This window comes from Sorex araneus, chromosome 6, assembly GCF_027595985.1.
Source record: "Sorex araneus isolate mSorAra2 chromosome 6, mSorAra2.pri, whole genome shotgun sequence".
NCBI classification, from domain to species: Eukaryota; Metazoa; Chordata; class Mammalia; order Eulipotyphla; family Soricidae; genus Sorex; species Sorex araneus.
The window spans coordinates 115,762,511-115,785,509 of NC_073307.1; the positions used below are offsets into that span (position 1 = coordinate 115,762,511).

Below are 22,999 nucleotides of genomic sequence, written 5' to 3' on the forward strand. Positions count from 1 at the left end.
CTGCTTTCCAGAGTTCTCTGCTATGGCCCAACCCTCCAGCGGCTGAGGACTCACTTCCAGGAACACCAGTTTCCCTGCATCCCTAGCCACTTGCTTGTTAATTAAGCAGACTCCAGCTTCAAAGAAATTCATGAGGCAGTAAATGGAAAGAAGTACTGTGCACTTGATGTGGCTGCTCATGTTGGCATTAGTGTGCCCTCATACCTGTCTTCCATTATGGCCGAAATCAAAGGTAGATGGAGGGTATGTGTTACTGGACCTAATGCAACTGCTACAGATCAAATCTTAATGCAAGTGCAGGCTCTTCCTGCATGCTGTCTACCAGTCTTAGATGATTTACAACTGTGGGGCCCCTCTGTCTCCAGTAGAGTCTCTCCTTTTCCAATCCTCCTTCCCAGAAGAAATTACCTACAGAATTGACCCTTATATTTAGCAGCACTTATACCTAGGCCAAACTCTAGAACTATTCTATTTAGTCACTGTCACTGTCACTGTCACTGTCATCCTGTTGCTCATCGATTTGTTCGAGCAGGTACCAGTAACGTCTCTCATTGAGAGACTTATCGTTACTGTTTTTGGCATATCCAGTACACACGGGTAGCTTGCCAGGCTCTGCCATGCAGGCTCCATACTCTCAGTAGCTTGCCGGGCTCTCCGAGAGGGGTGGAGGAATCGAACACGGGTTGGCAGCATGAAAGGCGAAAGCCCAACCACTGTGCTATTGCTCCAGCCCATTCCATTCAGTATGATAACTATTAGACACACCTGCATATATAATTTTACTGTAGCACTATAGCACTGTCATCGCGTTGTTCATCAATTTGCTCCAGCGGGCACCAGTAACATCTCCATTGTGAGACTTGTTACTGTTTTTGGCATATTGAATACACCACAGATAGCTTGCCAGGTTCTTCCATGGGGGCAGGATATTCTTGGTAGCTTGCCAGGCTCTCCTAGAGGGACAGAGGAATCAAACCTGGGTCGGCCTCATGCAAGGCAAATGCCTTACTCACTGTGCATTGCTCCAGTACATACAATTTTACATTAATTTAAATTAAATTAAATGAATGATTTATTCCCTCAGTCACACTGACCACTCATTGTTTCAAATTCTCTATAGCTGCATATTGTAAGTGGCTGCCATGTTGAACAGTGGAGTTGAGAACCTTCTAAAAATTCAACCAGAACTTTTTTAGAGTTAGACTGCCTGATCCTGATCCTGGCTCTACCACTTCTAGTTAGGTATCCCTGAATCTTTCATTTTTTTCCTCTTTTCTTTGTTTATATTTTTATTGAATCACTGTGAATTATAACACTGCATTGTTAATAGCACTGTAGTCCCATTGTTCGTCAATTTCCTCAAGCAGGCACCAGTAGTGTCTCCATTGTGAGACTTGTTGATACTTCTTTTGGCATATCAAATACACCATGGGTAGCTTGCCAGACTCTGCTGTGCAGGTGGGATACTCTCGGTAGCTTGCCGGGATGGAAGATTTGAACCCGGGGCAGCCGCGTGGAAGGCAAATGCCCTACCCAATGTGCTATCACTCTAGTCCACTGTGAATTATAGAGTTACAAATTTATTCTTTATTATTTTCGGAGGGGATGGGCTCCAGCTTCCCTCCCCACCCCAAGCAGAGCTCCCGGCAGCCGAAGACCACCGGAACCTAGCTGCAGCCATGCTGGAGGTTCCTCTCTACATGTTTGGACAGGCCTCATGCATGAAGGTACCGGCAGAGGAACCCAGGTGTGTGTAATCCCATCAACGGCCAACATCCAGAGAGAGACTTAAAAGCAAGCTCTCAGAAGCTATATCTTTAGGCTACTTCTCCCTCTAGGAGAAACTGGCAATCTTCTGAGAGTTTCCTGCCCCCATGGGACAGCCTTGCAAGCTCCCCATGGTGTATTCATATGCAAAATCCAGTAACAAGCTGGATTTCATTCCCCTGACCCTGAAGAGCCCCCAGTGCAATATCATTAAGAGGGCCAAGTTGAAATAGACTTCTAAGATCTCAGGGAAAGGACGAAATGAAATGTTACTGAGCCCGCCCGAGAAATCAGTGATTAATGGGATATTGTGATTGTGATTGATTTTTTGGCATACAGTGTTCCAGCACCAGTCCCTTCACCACTGTCCAATTCCCTCCACCAATGTCCCCAGTTTTCCTCCTTCCTTCCAGCCTACCTTTATGGCAGGCAGTTTTTTCCTCCACCATTAGCATAGATGTTCCATTCCTTAATTTATTCCTCCACCCCTTGCAATAGCCAACTTCCTACTAAAGACCAGTTCTCCTGCTCTTCATTTTCTCTGCCTTTGGGCATTTGTTATTCCCCTGACTTTCTTTGTATGCTGCATGTGAGAGTGATCATTCTGTGTCTGTTCCTCTCCCTTTGATCAACTTCATTTAACATTATACTCCCCAGTTCTATTCATATATCATAAAATTTCATGTCTTCTTTTTTCTTTACATGACTTCATCTTTTATTATAGCTGAGTTGTATTCCATTGTATACATGTACCATAGCTTCTTTATCCTGTCATCTGTTCTTGAGCACATTGGTTGTTTCCAGATTTTGGTTATTGTAGATAGTGCTGCAATGAACATAGTGCAAATGTTTTTTCTGCATTGTGGGGCCTTGGGGTATATTTCAAGGAGTGTAGTTGGTGAGTGTATAAGTAAAAAAAAGTCCAGTTGCTTTTATTTATTTATTTTGAGAAATGTCCATATATTGTTTCCTCAAAAAGGCTGGACGAGTCAACATTCCCACCAGCAATGAATTAGGGTCCCTTTCCCCCCACATTCTCACCAACACTGGTTGTTGATCTTTTTGATGAGCGCCAATCTCTCTGGTGTGAGGTGATATCTCATTGTTGTTTTTGTTGCATTTCCCTGGTTATTAATGATGTAGCATTTTTTCATATGCTTTCTGGTCATTTGTATTTCTTCTTTGAGAAAATTCATGTTCATCTATTCTCCCCATTTTTTTATGGGGTTGCAATATTTTTCTGTTGAGTTCTATCAGTGCTTTATATACATTTTGGGTATTAATACTTTATCATATGAGTGGTGGGCAAATAATTTCTCCCAGTCTGTGGGCTATATCTGTATTCTGATCATTGTTTTCTTTGAGGTGCAAAATCTTCTTAATTTAATGTAGTCCCATTTATTTATCTTTGTTTCCACTAACCTGGTCAATCAGTCATTTAAAATATTCTACCCTCCAACCGTGGAGTAATCTTCCTGGACTTGTGTCTACTGTCCTTGGGTGTTAGTCTCATATTATGATATTTTATATTCCACAAATGAGTGGATCAAACATGGTGGCCTCTCATTATCTGTATTGTAAACCATAATTCTCATAAGTAGAGAAAGAGAGGAAGAGAGAAATTATCTGCCATAGAGACAGGGGGAGGGTTGGAATGGGGAGAGGGAGGTATACATTGGTGGTGATGGAGGTATGGGTGTTCTATCATTATATGACTGAAACTCAAACATGAAGGATTCAATAAAATCCTCACAGTGATTCAATAAAAAAGAAAATACTCTACCCTATCTGTAAAAGTTTTAACTGTCTAATCTTTAAAATGAGCTTGTTTTAAGAATCAAATAAATAATAATATAGAGAGCATATAGTAAAGTCTCTGAACTTTGCTTTGTTTGGGGGGGTGCTACACCCAGGAGTGTTCAGGACTTACTCCTAACTGTTCTCAGGGTTCATCTATGGTGGGACTCAGGGATGTCCAGGATTAGAGTCAGGGTTGGCTACATGCAAGGCAAGTGCCTTAACCCCCGTACTGTCTCTGACCCATGTCTCTTAATGTTAATTATTATTCCACAGTTCCTGGATCAATTTTATGTAAAACAGTCAATTTTAAAAAAGCTTTCAGCTCTCATCCAGGCCCCAAATTCCTTGGGGCTTATTTCTGGGATCTTAAATTATCCCCATGTTTATAATGTTCCTCCCCATGTCCATACAAGACTCAGAATGCAGATATTTATCATCTGTGCCCCTAACTCAGACTCCAGAGATGGCACTTGAATCCTAATTACAAGCTTGTGTTTGGGGCTATATTGCCTGCTTCTGAGAACTTCTGTCTGCATGCTTGACTCGTTCTATTCCATCTTCCCACCACTTGGTCCATCAACCTAATAGCTTCCCAATCCCCCAGCACCCAACTCTGACTGCTGACTGCTGCTCCATAACTAAGCTGACCACATCCAGCTATCCCCTAAAATTTTGCCTGATGGACAGGTCCTGCACAGGTTTCTGTTACTCCTAACTCCGTTCTTCCCTAGAGTAATGTAAAATTAATATTTAAGTAACCACTTATAGAATACATTTAGTAAACCATTTATTATATCTTTGGGGTGACTGTTTTGTGGCTTTTTTTCTGTAATACTTATAAAACACTAAAAGGTGGGTGCTGCTATTGTTTCCATTTCACAGAGAAGAAAGCTGAGTCTTAGAATACTTAGGTAGAATGCTCAAGGTCACAGTGGTAGTAAGTGGTGGAAATGGAATTGTGGTGATAACCTTAAATTGGTAGGAAGTCTCCTTTTTCTTTCCTTATACATTTGGAAGAAGGATGTACTAATGCATGCCACTGTATGGGTGGTTCCCAAATATATTATGCTACATTAAAGAAGCCAGATTGAAAATGGCTTCTTTTTACATACGATTGCATCTACTTAGAGTATATTTCAAAAAGACAAAATTATAGGAACTTAAAATGGAGCAGAAGTTGCCCAAGTTTGGGGTTGGAAGAATGAAATTGATGAAAATGTTATTTAGGTAATAAAACTGTTCTCTTTGCTGATTGTGATAGAGGCTACATGCTAGCATGAATTTGTCAAAACTCACAAAACTATACCTCAAACAAGATTAATTTTTCTGAATTTAAACTATGCTTTCATTTTTATGGAAAATTTAGAAAGCAGACAGTTATTTTTCTTAAACTGACCCTCATAGTGGTTTGATAGTGCCAACAAAGGGAAACAAAAGTCAAAGTTAGAAAACTGAATTGATATGGAAGCTCAGGATGAAATTGTTAGAATTTGAGAAAAGATATAAGAGAAGAGGCAGCAGGTAAAGTATTGGCTTTTCTGAAAAACCTAAAGATATAGGAAAGAAAAAAACTTGACTTTGTGAGAAGAGAGCATCGATGGAAAACTTTTTCCCACTCAGAAAAAAAACTTGAACTTCTATACATCAAGGGAGAAACTCTTCAATGAAAAAGAGATTAAAGAAGTATCTTAGCAACATATTTTCCATCTCTAGCACTCTTCGTTCTTTCATGTTGATCTGAGTTTCCATCTGTTTTCACTTCCCTTTAATATGAAGAACTCCCTTTAATATTTCATATCCTGCAGGTGTTCTGGTAATAAATTGATTGCTTCCATTTATCAAAGAAAAAATAAAAAGTTGTCTTACTTCACCTGTACTGTGAAGGATATTTTTGCAGGATATAGAATTGGAAGCTGATTTTTTTATTGCTAACACAATTTTAGAGGTTGATGTCATTTTATTGTCTTATGGCCTGCTCCCCCCCCTTTTTTAACCAGCAGTCATCATCATCATAGGCTTTCTAATGTAATATGTCTTTTTTTCAGTATTTATTTTTTTGAGTCACCGTGAGATTCACAGTTACAAAGCTGCTCATGATTGGGTTTTAGTCATACAATGTTCTAACACCCATCCCCCCACGGGTGTTCATTTCCCACCACCAATGAGCCCAATTTCCTTCCTACCACCCTTTAGCACCTCTGTCTGCTGATCAAATGTTTCCCTTACCTCTATTCATGTGCCTAGGAGTAATTTTCTTCATTTTTTAAATTTTGTTTGAAGTTAATTGAGTGCCCTGGATATGTGAGTCAATATTTTACATCAGATTTGTGTAAGTTGGTTTTTGTGTGTGGGATAGTCTTCCCAAGCAGTGTTCAGTGAATCATGCAGTGCTAGGGGCTGAATTCAGGGCTTCAGCATGCCACGTATGCCCTCTGGGTCTTTGAATTTTCTCCCCAACCCTCTTTACATATTTTTATATATTTTTATAACCTAGTCTCTCCCAGAACCCCATTTGCCCCATGCTAAACTACGTTATATTATTTCAAGGTCATAGAGACCTTTGTTTTATTTTATGCTTTTTTCCAAACTTCTTTCTCCTCTGTACTTTATTTTGAACCATTTCTATTACCCTATCTTTCAGTTTACAATTGTTTTCTTTGCTTTGTCCTGATACAGATTTTATCATTTTGATCCTAGACTTTCCACCTTCTTTTAAAAAATAATTTCCGTTTCTCTGCTGAGAGTCTTTACCTGTTCACTATTAACTTCATCTTTTCTTTTAAATTGTGGAATATATTGATAAGAGCTGCTGCTCTAAAGGCTTGTATATTAACTCCAAGATTCATAAATGTTTATATTGACTTTTTCCATAGATGTGGATTATATTTTCCTTTTCCTGTAGATGCCAGTAATTTTTTTGGGGCAGTCAGATTTTGATATACCAGCAATATGGGTTTTTTAAATTTTTGTATTTTATTGAATCACTGTGAGAGAGAGGATTACAAAGCTGTTCATGATTGAATTTCAGCTATACAATGTTTCAACACCCATCTCTCCACCAGTGTAATTTCCCAGTACCAATGTTCCCAGTTTCTCTCCCACCCAAAAAAACCACCCCCAAAAAACCACCTCCAATCCCCCCCCTCTCTCTCTGTCTGTCTTTCTCTCTTGTAGTATTTTAGGCGTTATAGTTAGCAATACAGATGTGGAAAGGTTATCGTGTACATCTATTTACCTAATTTCAACACTCAGTTCTTGTCCAGCATGATCATTTCCAACTAATGTCATAATGGACACTCCTGTATCTTAACTACCCTCCACCCCCCACACACTTATGGTAACTTCCAATCATTGAACAGTCTTCGTGGTCCATTTTTCCTCATACCAGTAATTTTAATTGTATGGTAGAGATTGTAGATGCCACATTATTTAGTGTCAGTGTTTGTTATTGTTCTTTTTTTTCTGTTTTCTGTTTGTGGGTGGGGCCACATCCAGTGGCGTTCAGTGCTTACTCCTGCCTCTGCATTCAGAATAATCACTCCTGGCAGGGCTCAGGGGTCAGCCATGTATAGACAAGTGTCCTACCCATCGTAATATCTCTCCAGCCCCTTGCTACTGTTCTGATCTGGCAAATGGTTAATCCACTGGGAGGTCTGATTCGTTTTCTTCAAGACTTATTTTCTAAGCTTTATTAGAATATCTTCAGAGGATTCCTTAGTTTATGGCCGAAGGAATTTTACTCTAAGTTATGGCTTTTCAGTTCAGTACTCAGTGATCAGCAAGTTTTCTCCCATATAGGTAGCTGGACATCTTATCTCTCCAGCAAAATGTGACTTCTGCACCCTTATTCATTTAGGTCTCCAGTAGCTATTCTCTGAAGCTCTTGTGGAGTCACAACCTGTCTATTGCATAGCTCGGTGTTTGAACAGAAGTTTAACAGAGGTTATAAAGGGACTGATATACATTTTTCTTTCCTATGAAAATCTCTACTTTCCAGTAATCTGATGGGAAAGCCTATTTTACCAGGCAGCTACAATTCCTCCCTCTACTGCTTTGACTCTCCAGATTACCTTGCTCTACTGTGCTTACCTTCCTGTGTTGCAAATCAGAAAAGTTCTCGGACAAACATGGGATTATTGCTGGTGTTTTCCTCCTCTCTGTTATGGGTCCACAGGCCTGTTTTTCAATATCTAAAAAGGGTGTTTCATCAACCTTGCCCAGTTTTATGGTGGCTTGTATTCGGAGAATTCACATAGGGCTATGTACATCAGATTAAAAGAAGCATAATTTGAGTGAGTATATATAGATTTGGGAGTCATCTGTAAATAAGGTGATCTTAATTCTCTTCTATACCTTACAGTGCTTTCATGATCAGACCAAAAATTAACTGTTAATATGTCCCTATCTCTTCATGATCTGACCTGTTGACCAGCTTCACAATGATTATCTCTTCATTAAACACACACACATACACAGACAATGTCAACCTACTTATTGTAATGCTAGCTTTTTTCCCTCTGTTTTTATAAGTAATCATCCTACTGCAAATGTGTTTTGCTCTCAGCTCCTAATCCTACTTTTCTTTCTGGATAGAGCTCAGCTGCTACCTCCTACAGGAAGCCCTCTCTGGTGCAGTTTTGATTAAATGCCTCCTCAGTGTGCTTTATACCACTTTGGCTGTGCCTCTATCAAAATATATTCCATACATTATTGTAATTGTGGATTATTGACCTACCTTCATGCCTCTATTCCATTCTACAGAATGAACATTAGAAGGACAGGAACAGAATCTGATTGTTTTCAGAGTTCTTATGGCCAAACACAAGTTTGAGGGGTGTGATTTATAAAAAGAAGCAGATAGTAAATGTTTTAGGCTTATAGACTAGAGTCGCTTCTGTAGCATTCTTAACTTTTCCATTAGAGCATGAGCATATCCATAAATAATATATAAAATACAAAACTTATTCAAACAAAAAGCCAGTCATGCTATCCAGACCTCATATATAATATATACTTAGTAAATTCTCATTCAATGAAGTAATCAATAAAATAGATTATTAATTTTGAAAAAAATGATTCAGAATTGCATGATTACATGAATTGAGGAATAAAGAAACCAAGACACAAGTCTGTCCTCAAATTTTGCAGAATAGACAATATTGCCTTTGAAGCACATTATTTTGTTTTATTCAAAGCCCAACTTCTGTTGGAGTTCAAAGGCCCATGTGCAGTGCTGGGGATTAAACCCAGGTTGGCTGTGTGCAAGGCAACTGCCTTATCTGCTGTATTGTCTCTTAGGTCTTAAAAGTTACTCATTTGGGGGCTGGAGCAATAGCACAGTGGGCAGGGTGTTTGCCTTGCATGCAGTCGACCCGGGTTCCATTCCCAGCATCTTGTATGGTCCCCTGAGCACTGCCAGGAGTAATTCCTGAGTGCATCACCAGGTGTGACCCAAAAAGAAAAAAAAGTTACTCATTTGATTTTATTCATTTTTTTTAGAAGTATCCAACTAGCTACTGAAGTGATAGCACAGTGGGTAGAACATTACTACTGGAGGAATAGCACAGCGTGTAGGACATTTGCCTTGCACGCAGCTGACCCGGGTTTGATTCCTCCATCCCTCTCAGAGAGCCCAGCAAGCTACTGAGAGTATCCCACGTGCACAGCAGAGTCTGGCAAGCTACCCATGGCATATTCGATATGCCAAAAACAGTAACAACACGTCTCACAATGGAGATGTTACTGGTGCCCGCTCAAGCAAATCGATGAGCAACGGGATGACAGTGATGCAATGATACAGTGACAGTGATACCATTTGGAGTAAAGTACACAAAATGTGTACTAAAGTACCATTTAAGTACACAAAATGTGTACTAAAGTACCATTTGTACTAACGTACACAACATTTCTCTGGATTGAAACGTGATACTTCTCCTTAACCTTAAGGATGGAAAAATGCCTGAGTAAAGAGAGCAATAAAAAAGAAGGTTGAGAAATTTCTGGCCTATATGGTAGATCTCCCCCAAAAGATTTTTTTTTCAGGCAGTACTTCAATTGGATCCTGAAAATCAGAACAGCTTGGACAGAGTGAGTTCATCCAAGAGCAGGAAACGTCAGAGGGCAAGTACAAGTTGTGTCCTGGGAAGCACACAGGGGCAGACCTAGATGAGCCAAGTTCTACAGTCAAATCCAAAGCACTAGAAAACAGACAGATTTTGGAACTGAACCCAGGGTGAGAACACTAAAGACTGAAGGAAGTGAGATCCAAGACAGCTTTGATGAATAGACTGGCAAGTCTCCAGAACATTTTTGTTGGTCACTGGTCACATAGTATATGGATGAGTCTGTGGGTGGGTTGACCTGGATCTTCGCAGAAAAATTTAAAATAATGACAAAGTTGTCTACTAAGAAATAGGGCAGTGGGAAGAGGGGCTACCAACTGGTAGATTCTAAGACTTAGAGATTGGGCCTCTGGTATGGTTTCTGTAGAGCAGGACTTTTTCCACTCAAGGTTCCTTTTCACCCAAGAAATACAACACTGGCAATCACTGCCAGAAACACATCAAATTCATGATGTAATTGATTTTTAATTAGTTTTTGGTCATTGAGCATTCAGAAAAATTTTACTGTTGCCAAAATTTTTACAACCCCAACATTTCAGTTATTTGATCCCATGTGGGTTGTGACCACAATTTATGTAAGAAGCTAGGCCATAAAAGTTTCCTTGAATCTTTTCCCCGGTCTAGGTCCCTGACAAAACTTGGCTGCAATACTGTGGGTAAGGCTGAGGTTGAATACAAGAAGGTTGTAGCAAGGCAACCACCAAGTTTGTAGGACATTCTCAGGTAAAATACCCTGAAGAGATATTAAGGAAATGAATGGGTGGCTTTCTGCTGGATTGGCGGAGAAATGCAGCCATTTGGCAAAGCAAGCTAGAAAATATGATCTGTCACAGAAAACCTACTATATACAGAACAAGAATTCATCTACAGAGAAACAAGCCTCTCCCTACACCAGACAAAAGTCCCAAATACAATTCTTTGATTGTCAGTAACCTTTTAAAACACCATGTGTACGCTGGTAATGAACTACCAGTGATAACAGAAAAGATTTCAAAAAATGAAGTTCCTATGCATGTATTAGGATATTCCTTTGGGGTAACTTTTTATTTTATTTTATTTTATTTACTTTTTTGGGAGGGTCACACCCAGCAATGCACAGAGGTTACTCCTGGCTCTGCACTCACAAATTACCCGTGGCAGTGCTCAGGGGACCGTATGTGATGCTGGGAATCGAACCCGGGTCAGCTGTGTGCAAGGCAAACGCCCTACCTGCTGTGCTATTGCTCTAGCCCCCCGGGGTGGGAGGGAGTAACTTTTTAGACAAATGAACCAGGCTGATCATCACTACCACCAACTCACACACCTAATCATTTCTTCCCCTTAGCTTCCCACCTGCCTCTGTTCTAGATATGTTTCATTCAAATTATTAAAAACAAACATCTAGAGCCAGGTATATGTATGCCAGAAGCCAGAAAGGAACATGTTCTGCCAGAGCTGTTATTGTCTCCTCTCAAGACTGAAGCCGTATTGTTTCAACAAGAAACCTACTGGTATCCTCCTAATTAATCCCGTAACATCACATATTCCTCATCTCTTTCTCCAGGGGTCTCCTTATAGCTGATTTTTTTTCTCTCTCTATTTCCTGGAAAGTGGTGAGTTCTAGAGTTTGACTTCCTTGTGTCCCAGTTAGCCATTTCATTCTGCATGCCCCAGATCATGGAGTCTCATTGAGGTAACTTCCTAGGTTTGTTTGTTTTGTTTTTTTTTTTTTCAGATTTATGTCTTTGTATCTGCCATCACTGTCATCTCTTCCCATGGTTCTAAATCAAACTACAACCCAATCACACAGTCAATTTCTTCCTGGGTCTTCATATTTTTCAGAACTGTCTTGTTCAGGTTTAGTTTGATTAGCTAATTTTTTAAAGCCAACCACTAGTTATTTCTTCATAAACTTTGTCTTCAAGAGGTTAGTAATATTTCTACAATTACGTTAGAGTTGAAAAATGGCTAAGAGTAATTAATTGACATTTGAATGTCAACTCTCTCAACATAGAGAGTTTCAGAAATGAGACTAGAATAGACATTGATCTGATCCCCAAATATGTTTTAACTTCCTCACCAAGCCACCTCCCAGGAGCAAATCAAGTCTTTCCTATTACTGTCTAACACCTCTGATACCATGTTCTCTCCTAAGTCAGACCCTACACAACTCATTCAAGGCCTATGAGCGGGTCTATTTGTCTTATCCTGAGTCCTCTATCCTTAAAAGTGAGTCTTAGATGTGATGTATTTAAGTGAATAATGTCTGGGCCTCTGTACCAGTTTGATTCATCTTTGAACTCCAGAGTCTTCATTCATATGCACCTATAATCTTGGGTAAGTTCATTTAGCCTCTCTAAATTTGCTCATGTGAAAAATAGAAATTACTATCCTTTCTGTATCAAAAGTTTCCTGTTTTGAGCATTTAATGATGGTGAAGTAGATGAAGTCCTGTAATGGTGCCAGGTACATTAGCTACTGTCATTATATTCTTCCCAGAAATAAATACCCACATTCCCTCAGTTCCTGATGTTCTATATAGTGATGGGCTTTCAGCAACCTCCATAACTTGATCCTGACTTTCTTCTCACTCTCCTTTTTTTTTTGGGTGGGGGGGAAGCGGGAATCACACCCAGTAATGCACAGAGGTTACTCCTGGCTCATGCACTCAGAAATTACCCCTGCTGTGCTCGGGGAACCACATGGGATGCTGGGGATCAAACCTGGGTCGGCCGCGTGCAAGGCAAATGCCCTACCCACTCTGCTGTTGCTCCAGCCCCTCATCATTCCTTTTTATCTTCCAACCATCCAATAAAAAATAATCTCCTCTGTTTTTTAGCTCAGCAAAACATAGGGGAAAAGACATAGGGATTCAGATATAGGTTTGAATTCCAGTATTGCCCCTCTCTAATCTGTGTGCTTGAGTAGTAGAATCCTTAACATGTCTGGGCCTCAGATATAGATAATGTAACAGTGAAACTGCCTGTAATATCTGTAATATAAGAATGTAGTTGCAGGGGGGCTTACAGTCAGGATATGCCTACTATCCAGTCACCATTATTTCTTGTATGCTTCATTAATGCTCCTACTCCCACTGCCCTGCCCGTCCTTTCAACAGGAACATTTTCTGGATCCTCCACCTCCTTTGGATTCCTCTGTGAATTCTCACAGTGCTTTCTGTTCACTATGCTGAGACTTTTGTTTTGTAAAATTTCACAAGGCTTTCATACTTCTTTCCAAAGTCAGTCCAATTAAATTAGCACAACTCTGAAATAGAGCAGCCTAGTAACTGCCATCTCTATTTTTAAACACTTAAACCCAGAGAGATTGAATGATTGATTCACGATCACTAACAAAGGCCAAGAGCCCAGTTCTTCTGGCTCTTGATCACAATGTCTCTCTGTACAGTCCATTACTGAGCTTACCTGACACCATTGCCCTTTCTGATATAGTAAATCGTTTCCCCCCCCCCTCATGGTTCGTGCTTTGTTCTTCCCTTGGAGGCTATATCTGGTCCCTTCTGCAGTTTAATGTTCTACAGATATCTGTTACACGGTTGGTGTTATTAAATGAATTAACATATGAATGGCTGTGGAATGTGGCAAAATCATTATAGAAAACTATATTGACTAGGAAGTTGAATTTGTATGGTGACATTTAATTCGAGAGTAAAAGACCACAGGAGAGCTCTTGAGCCAGCTACTTCTCTGCACTTTTTCCTTTGGACTTAAATTTAGAGGATTTGCAGTCAGCTAGCTTATCCCTTCATTCTCTGCTCTTATTTCTGTAATAACTCTGATCATGCTAGATTGTAAGTAATCTACTTATCCATCTGATTCCCCACCCCCAAACTGTGAATTCTTCTAGGACAAGCACTATATCCAATTCCTGTTGGCATTTAGAGCCATCCACTGTGCTTGGAACTTAGTTGATAGGAGTTGAATGAACAAACTAGAAATAACCATCCCCTATACTCCTATGATTGTTCTTGCTTCCATTTCCTTGCTTTTTTCCATATTTTACCTATTTCTGAATTCAGCTCCAATCCTGAATTAGAGGCAAGTTTTATGTTTTATTCATTTGTGAAGCCTCCCTAACACTCGGGAAAGAAGAAAATTATAATTATTGAGTGTCTATTGTGTACTAGTAGAGATTTCACATATATTATCGCATTTATGATTAAATTTATATCTTGGAATAGGTTGATAAAATAGGCATTTTCATCTTTGAACTACAAACGAGGAATTGGAGACTCAGGGACATAAAGTAATTGGAAATTGATGAAGTTTATTCAGCTACCAAGAGGTAATGCTAGGATTTGAGTCCTGGCTGTTAGCTCTCAGACCAGTGCCTTTCTTCTGTTGTTGTGATTTGAAGTTTATTTTTTAAACAGCATGCAGGAGAGCTGAATGCATTAGCTCGGGCCCAGTAGGTGTCAGAAACTGCTGAATTGACACTTGAATTTAATCACGTTGATAAAACCTGTGAAATTCTGCTCCCAAAGGATACTAGAAAGTATCCTACCACCTTTATATTTGATTGTTTGGACGAAGGGCTTCAGCAAACATGTTCTAAGCACTCATAATGCATCAAACTCAATAGTAGATATTAAGAATACAGCACTGAAGACAGGCCCCTTCAGGGAGCTTACAGTCTGGAGGGAAAGCTAACTAACAATGATGATAAATGTAACCTGAGCTATAGGAAAAGAGGGGAGATACTAGATGGGTCTGGGATGATGTTGGAAGGCATATACATGAATAAGTTAAAAAGAAGGAATGAGAGTTGGTCAGGCACAGAAAGAACAACTTGTCTTAACCAGAGAAGCAGTATTGCAGGTAAGATGGGTCTGTGATGGGGGATATTCCAGTGGGACATGGTCAGGGGAGCAGAGACATGAAAGTTAGTCTCCCATCATTAGCTAAGAGTCACAAGTATTTTCCAGGCCTTGTCCCTGTACAACATAATTCTCAGTTTAGATAGCAGTTTTCTCCCTATTCTGAAAGTGAGTGAGAGAAATAGCTCACAGTGTAACCTTGTGTCTTCAAGGTGACTAAGCACAGAGTTTGCATGCTCCTAATGTGAGGAAGCAATGAGCCAGCCATTGGGCAAAACCCCTGGTGATAGCTTCTGCCTGGGGTGGAGCATGGGTGCCATAAGCGGACCAGGAGGGTGGTTATGTACCTGTGACCCTGTTGACTTTGATGTTCTCCTGGAGAAGAAGTTAGTTGATGTAGAGAGGATCAAGCCCTGTTCATAGCAGTTTTTTAAAGTGGGGGAGTGGGAGTGTGTACAATGGTGGAATTGTACACCTGGGTTACCAGGTAGCAGTCAACAGCAGATTCCTGTTAGCTCCAACTGCTTCAAATTTTCTTCACTATGCCTGAAAATATCCGCAACTTAAAACTTAACAAAATCAACCATAGAGTGCCTAAAGACAGAACCGACCCTATGAATAACTACTATATGTTGCTTAAGTGAAAAATAGAGACACATATGGTTCCATCACAGGCAAATGAATCCCATGTAAATGTTGATGTTGACTGCCTGTTATTTTGTTTCCTCCCCCAAGGGCGCTAAACAAACACTTCAGGTTCCATTCTGTCTTGACCTTACTCAGATCTTATTCCATTCCCCACTAATTATCATCTATTCGTACTTCCCTACACCCTACATGATCCCTGCCTGTGGATGTATTGCTTTTGTGCATCCACATTGCCTTTCTCATACTTTCACATGGCTCATCTGCCTACCTCTCCTCCTGGATGGTACATCCAAGCCCACAGCATTAACCCTGAGATCTGTCCCCTGCTCCCCAATCACTCCCCTAGCCTATATTCCCTCAGCTCTACATGCTAATTTTGCTCCCTCCACGCTCCCAGGCAAAGCATTCTTCATACTTCTGCCTGGATAATGTGTCTAAAATTCAAAACTGTCATGTCACCCCCCTGCTCAGCACCCTTCAGTAGTTTCAGACCCTTTCAAATGACATCAGACTCCTGAAGCATGTAGAGCAAGGCCATCCGTGAGCCGGCTCCCTCCCACCACCCCATCAGTCTTCTATAGCTCTCTCCTTGACAGCTTGTGTTGCAGAAATGCTGAGTGACTTACCACTCCCCAAACACACATTGTTATTTAATGTCTCTGGATCTCCAGAAATAGTCCTCTCTCTTTCTCTTCTCCCAAACAAGGCTGATCACCTTTTAAAATTCTCTTAGCTGTTCCCTTCTCTAAAACTCTCCCAGACTAAAGTTCTTGGCTGCCTCTCTGTCTTGCTTAAGCATCTCTGCCTTGTCTGGATATTCTCAAGACAACTACATGCTTAAATGAACTGTGCTATCCAGCACAGAGTAGCATAGAGCAAACACCATACTAAGTACTCTGCCAGCACTCATGTACCAGATACCTGTCCAATGACACCTCCTCTCTAGCAATGGAAGGATTTGTGTTTTAGTTATAGTCTTACTGATAACATACTATCATTGTCTTCCCCAGGTCGGGCTAATCACTGGTCTGCAATCATTGGTGGATCCCACTCCAAGAATTACGTACTGTGGGAATATGGAGGTTATGCAAGTGAAGGTGTCAAACAAGTTGCAGAATTGGGTTCGCCAGTGAAAATGGAAGAAGAAATCCGACAACAGGTAAGAAAATTATCACAGAATAACCCCACACCAGAAATTCATTCAAAGCATCCCTGAGATTTCTTTCCCCAAAGCTTAAATTAATGTGTTCGGAAAATGGTGCCAAAGGACCTCTAATCTGTTTGCTGAGTTTAGGTCTGTGTCAAGTAGAGGACAGAGGTACCAATGTCTCTTGTATTGTCTATGGCTTTCCCTGGTTGTTTGTGTTTTCTTCAGCTTGTGCTAAATGCTGGTGCTGTGGTCACATTTGAAGAGGTCAGTCTGTCTCTGCTCTCCTGAGTGTAATGCAGTAGTCTATCACTCCATTACAATTGGGGTGGGAATTAGGTTGATATTGAAGTCATCAAAGCTAAAAATTATCACTTTTCAAAATTAAATATATATGTTATTGTCTGATATTTTTTACAGATATGTCAAACTCTAACAAATCAGTTGATCATTTGCTTTTATTCTATATAGACCAACACATCTTTGATATACCTTGTACCTTCTCACATGAATCCATGGGTCCCCACTTACACTATAGAGAAACAATGTAGAAAACAGCTGTCATTTGTGCCAAGTGTTTTAGTTGACTCTCCAAAAAAAGTCCAAGGTGCTCATCAAAGGCACTAGAAAGAGGCTTGCTGAGATATTTTGAAAGAAGACCACTGCTCTTTCCCTGCCACTCTCAGGCTGCTCTGTGGAAAAGTGGTGGTCCAGTTTTCCCACAAAGCCCCATGGCCTGGAAGAACCCAGCAGGCTGCTACCTCTCACTACCCAGAGGTGCTCAAAGAGGAGCTTCACCCTATACTTAGAATGTCATCATTTCCCAGCAAAAGCAGGCCACTGTTAGGCTATTCCCAGCTCTTGTTCCTGTGTCTCTTGCAATGGGAGAGGTCAGGGTGTCAGGGGTTTACTTGACCAGAGGACAGAACAGCACAAGAGAACTAGCACAGCAGAGGTTCCTGGAGCCAGTTCTTGAAGTCTAACATCTGGATGCTCAGAATTCACATGCTCTGAATTGAAAGCAACAGAGGTCACCCTGCCTCCTGCTATAATCTCCTAAAGAATCTTCTCAAGTTGAAAAATTCCCAGAAATTAGCTTCTTTTTCTTATTAATTTGACTGAATGTCCTTTCTGCACTCTTGGGGGTGAAAAAGAATGGCCAAGCAGATGTTTTAAGATTGCGTGCTATTACTCACAAGTTTACCCAACCAACTACGGGTTTCTATGATTCTGGCCGCCTGGCCTCGTAACCAGCATCACTTATGCAGGCTACAGCACACCCATGTCATTTACAAAGTCACAGTGGACTCCATGTGGTCCTCGTCTGTCTGGTCTGCCATGAGGGAGGGATCCTGAGGATCCAGATTCCTGGTGCTTAGGCCTAGAATTGGGACAGGCTGGTTTATCAAGTTCATTGTTAGAAGACCATTTGTTACAAGTAAGAGTTGAAATAGTAAAGTTAGCAAATAACTAGATCAACATCAAGAGTGTCTCAATAATAGTGCTGTTTTCTCTGGGGCAAGGAGATAGAAAGTATAGCATTTAAGGAACATGCCTGGCACATGCCCAATCTGGGCTCAAATTTGGGGGTGCTACATTGTTCTTAAGTGTCTCTAGGTGCAGCAAACATCACCAAGGTGACAGGACCTGTCACTGTCATCCCGTTGCTCATCGATTTGTTCGAGTGGGCACCAGTAACGTCTCTCATTGAGAGACTTATTGTTACTGTTTTTGGCATATCCAATACAAACAGGTAGCTTGCCAGGCTCTGCCTTGAGGGCTCGATACTCTCGGTAGCTTGCCGGGCTCTTTGAGAGGGGCGGAGGAATTGAACTCGGGTCAGCCGAGTGAAAGGCGAACGCCCAACCACTGTGCTATGGCTCCAGCCCGACAGGACCTAAGGAGCATCATATCCAAAGGGTTCTCCACATTGAACTGCTGGCCTCTAGGTCAAAAATGACCAGTGAAGTCCCTGAGCCTCGTGAGCACCACTTGAGATACCCCTCCCCCAGAATAATGCTGTTGTCACTCACTGGTTTTCATAAGAGGTTTCTAGGGGGAAAAACAAGTTGGTTTAAATCGTGTGAAGCCCAAACCGTGTTGTGTGAAACATTATTTGCATGTGTCATAACAATAAAAAAGTTGAAAATGGATGGATGAGGCACTCAACCACAAAATGTGCCCCTTAGGAAAATATTTATTGCTTGGCATTTTATCCTACCCAGCAAACTTGGGATTAGCTTTCGCACCACATAATCTACCTCTTCCAGTTGGCCAGTGTTTAACTCAGGTACTGCACATGAAGTTAAAAGAACCACTGAGCAAATCTCAACTTCTAGGGCTCCCTAGGTGCTGCATTTGTATTTCTTGTGTTATTGCTTTGAAATCACAACAAAAATAGAGTTGCTCCTTAGGACTTAAGCACCAACAGGCTCTGCCTATTTCTGGTGGGGTTTGGAGACCATTTGGGGTGCCATGGACCAAACATGGGTGGGAAGCATGCAAAGCAAGTGCCCTACCTGCTGTATTATCTCTCTGACCCCTGAATTTTTACTTTTTGGTCTCATATCTAGTCTCAGAAGATAATAACAATGTCATTATTCCAGTTTTTTAGATAAAGAAACTGAAGCACAATTGGAAAATACCAGAGCTTGCACCCAACAATGTCTGGCTCCAAAGTTTGTGCACAATCAGATATATAATTTGCAAGCCTTTTATGAGAGTGATAAGAAAGTGGTAACACTACATCTTTTACAGCAAGGGATCCTAACAGTTAGCACAGATTGGACATCAATAAGGACAGCCTGCACCATCCTCCTTCCCTGTTCCCGGGGAGAAACCCCTCTAGCCAAGCAGAAATAAACCCTGTTTCCAGAGATCCACGAGCTTCTCAACTCCTTGAGAAAGTCAGTTGAATAGAGAGATTTCAGGGTCCCTTCATTTCCAAACAATTCATGTTTCTGGATTTTGCTCCCTGCAAGCACATACTATTTCTATTTTTCTTAAGTCAAGTAAGAAACAACATAAAAAGGAACAAGAATATGCATTCACTTAGAATATAAAAGTGTCGTCAGAGTGACTGGGGAACTTGTTTGAACACATCTACAAACTCACACAGTGTTCTCAGCCTTTCATACCTTATATGCTACCAATCTCTTTATCAAAGAGCCTGAGCCCAAACACAATGAAAATAAAAAAGTTCTTTTTCGCAAGAAAGGCATTCACATTGCTTACTAGAATTCTCTTATTAGAGACTGATCGCTCAAGGCAAGTTTCAAGGGCATTAAAAATCACAGTAGATATTGTTAGAAGTAAATCTTATGCTAATGGCCTTCAAACACAAATGAACAAAAATAATAATCCCATTAGTAGTGGAAATTATAATAATAATATCAAGTATAAATTTCTGTTTCTGTGACTCTAAAACTCCAAGAAAAGTAACAAAATAATTATAGCAGCATTATTGGCAATAATGACAGTGGTGGATGGAGACAGTGGGGAAGGATGCATTATTCTTAGTCAAGAACATTGACAAGCAGGTTCTGGTGACCAGTAGAAATGCAGAGAGCAGAGATAGAACTATCTTTTCCAGGGCAACTAGAGGCGGTAATAAGTAGATTAAAGATTGAGAAATAGTATAAGGGTTAAGCACTTCCTTTGCATTTGTCTTACTCCAGTTCAATTCCCAATAACCTATATGGTTCCCCAAGCATGTCCAGGCATGCCAGGCATGGCTCATGAGCACAAGTGACCCAGGAATAGCTCCTGAACATAGAGCCAGAAATAGCCCCTGTTCCTCACCCTGAGCACCAGTGGGTGTGGTGCTAAAACCAAAGAAAGAGAAAAACATCTGGAGGCATTGGTGATGGAAAATGAGCACTGGTGGACAGATAGGTTTTTAATCATTGTATGATTAAAAATCATGAAAGCTTTGTAACTATCTCATGGTGATTCAATTAAGAGAGAGGAAGGAAGGAAGGAAGGAAGGAAGGAAGGAAGGAAGGAAGGAAGGAAGGAAGGAAGGAAGGAAGGAAGGAAGGAAGGAAGAAAGGAAGGAAGGAAGGAATGAAGGAAGGAAGGAAGGAAGGAAGGAGGGAGGGAGGGAGGGAGGGAGGGAGGGAGGGAGGGAGGGAGGGAGGGAGGGAGGGGAGGGAGGGAGGGAAGGAAGGAAGGAAGGAAGGAAGGAAGGAAGGAAGGAAGGAAGGAAGGAAGGAAGGAAGGAAGGAAGGAAGGAAGGAAGGGAGGAAGGGAGGAAGGAAAGGAGGGAGAAAGAGAGAGAAAGAAAAGAAAGAAAGAAAGAAAGAAAGAAAGAAAGAAAGAAAGAAAGAAAGAAAGAAAGAAAGAAAGAAAGAAAGAAAGAAAGAAAGAAAGAAAGAAAGAAAGAAAGAAAGAAAGAAAGAAAGAAGTAGTAGTATGTCAATTTGTAGTTTAACTGAGAACTGAAAGTAAACTGATATGTACTGCTGGGTCTGAAAATACCGTAATCCACCAAGACCACTGCTACTCCATCAAGCATATGTCTATGACCTATGTGCAGTCTTTAGTTCTCTGCTGGATGCTGGCCCAAAATTGGTATCCCCAACCCCCGCCCCCACACACACGCACCATGATAGTTATTCTGGAAATCAAAGCATTTCCTTGATTCTAGCCCCAACCTCTACCTTCTCTTAAATTCATACAATTCATCTCCTCATTATCACCACACTAAAGTGACCCTCATGTCTTGCTAAATTGTAGCACTAGCTCCTTGATCTCCCTCTCTCCAACCCTCATCCTATTATCCACACACTTTAGGGCCATCTGTAAAATATAAATTGGATCTTGCTGCTCCCCCAATTAAGATATTTTATGGCTCCTACTGATCCTAGGAAAAAGTTCTTTATCCTAGGTGAAACCCCACCCTGCTTGGCCTTGTTTTGGCTCTTGCTACAGCCTAAACTTTGCCCAGGAGGAATCTCGTTAGTCTACCCAAGGAACAACAGCCCTCCTGTTTTGGGGCTCCCTCTCAGTCTGAAAATCCTCTGGCTCTCCTTCCACAAGGGTAAGCCTACATGTCATTTCTACCTGGGAGCCTCTCACAATTCTGTCCAAAATTGATCCCTTTACCAGGTGCTCTCCCAATACTCAGACCACTCTTGTCATCACCATCATCCCATTGCCTATGTCCCTGTTTGGTGTTTCTCCCACACTACACTGAAAAGATTTGGGGGGGTTTGTTACTTTGTTTGTTTTTTATTTCTTTTAAAACACAGTGGTTTGCAAAGTTACTACAAAGATAGTTTAGTTTCAGGCACACAATGTTCCACCACTGTCAGCTTCCCTCCACCAGTGTACCAGGCACCCTCCTAGCTCCTAGCCTTCCTCCTTGACAAGCAGATTTGTTTGTTTTGTTGCTTTTGGGGTCACACCCAGGATGCTCAGGGGTTACTCCTGGCTCTGCACTCAGGAATTACTCCTGGTGGTGCTGGGGGATGCATATGGGATGCTGGGAATCGAACCTGGGTTGGCCGCGTGCAAGGCAAACGCCCTGCACGCTGTACCGTGGCTCTGGACCTGACAAGCAGATTTTTAAGTTTGATTGTTGTAGTTTGAATTTCTTGCTTTCTGTGTTGTTGGCTCTGCGGTTTAAATGTATGCATATGCCAAATCTCTCTCCCACCAATGTGCCTGAGACCCCTCCCCACTTCCTATGTTACTTCCCATCCACTTCTTCTTAATTTCTCCCTTTTATTTTTTCCTTCCCTGTCCTTCTCCTTCCTAAAGTAAAAGAAGGAGAAGGAAGGAAAGAAATCAGATAATCTAGATATCCCTCCCTTTAATGCTTTGCATTCCCTCATCCTGATATTCTCTATACCACACATATGTGAAATCATCTTGTGTTTGTCCTTCTGACTTTTTCCACGTAACATAATATCTTCCAGTTCCATCCAAGGTATGGAGAATTGCATGATTTCATCATTTCCAACATTAGTATTTATTCCTGTATATTGAAACACACACACACACACACACACACACACACACACACACACACACCTTTGTGATCCACTCCTGCCATTGGACACCTAGGTTGATTCCATAGCCTAGTAATTGTGCTAAATGCTGAATGAATAATTGTGTGTAATATTTTATTGAATAATTGTGTGTAATATGTTATTCTATTCAATGAATGTTTTTGTATTCTGAAGGTAAATACCTAGAAGTGGGATTGCTTGGTTATATACAGCTCAATTTTTTGCTTCACTTAAAAATCTCAATATACAAGGACAGAGTAAACAGGGTAGACTGGTCAGTGGTTGAAAGCTTGTCACAGAGTGTGTGGGGGGTGAAGGGCAGATAGGATAGAGAGGAACCAACATGGCAGTAGTAGTTGGAAATTATCATTTTGGACAGAAACTGAGTGTGGAAAATAGGTAGAGATATACTTGACAGCCTTTCATTGTCTGTATTGCAAGCCATAAGGCCCAAAAGGAGTGAGTGAGAGAGAGAGAGAGAGAGAGAGAGAGAGAGAGAGAGAGAGAGAGAGAGAGAATGGCAGGTGGGGGTCGGAAGGTGGGAGGGAAACTGGGACCATTGGTGGTAGGAAAAGTACAGTGGTGAAGGGACAGGTGTTGAAAAATTATATGACTGAAATCCAATCATGAACAGCTTTGTAAATGTGTATATCACTATGATTCTAATTAATTAATAAATAAATAA

The 22,999-nt window shown here is 41.0% G+C and overlaps 1 protein-coding gene across 1 annotated transcript in view; it reads left to right on the forward strand.

Annotated features, from left to right (window-relative positions):
• Positions 1–22,999, forward strand: part of SPON1 (spondin 1) — a 321,507-nt gene that overhangs the window by 175,394 nt on the left and 123,114 nt on the right. Inside the window, exon 6 of the mRNA XM_004613582.2 lies at positions 16,164–16,312. Coding sequence (XP_004613639.1) covers positions 16,164–16,312 — 149 coding nt within the window. The remainder of the gene's footprint in view (positions 1–16,163; positions 16,313–22,999) is intronic.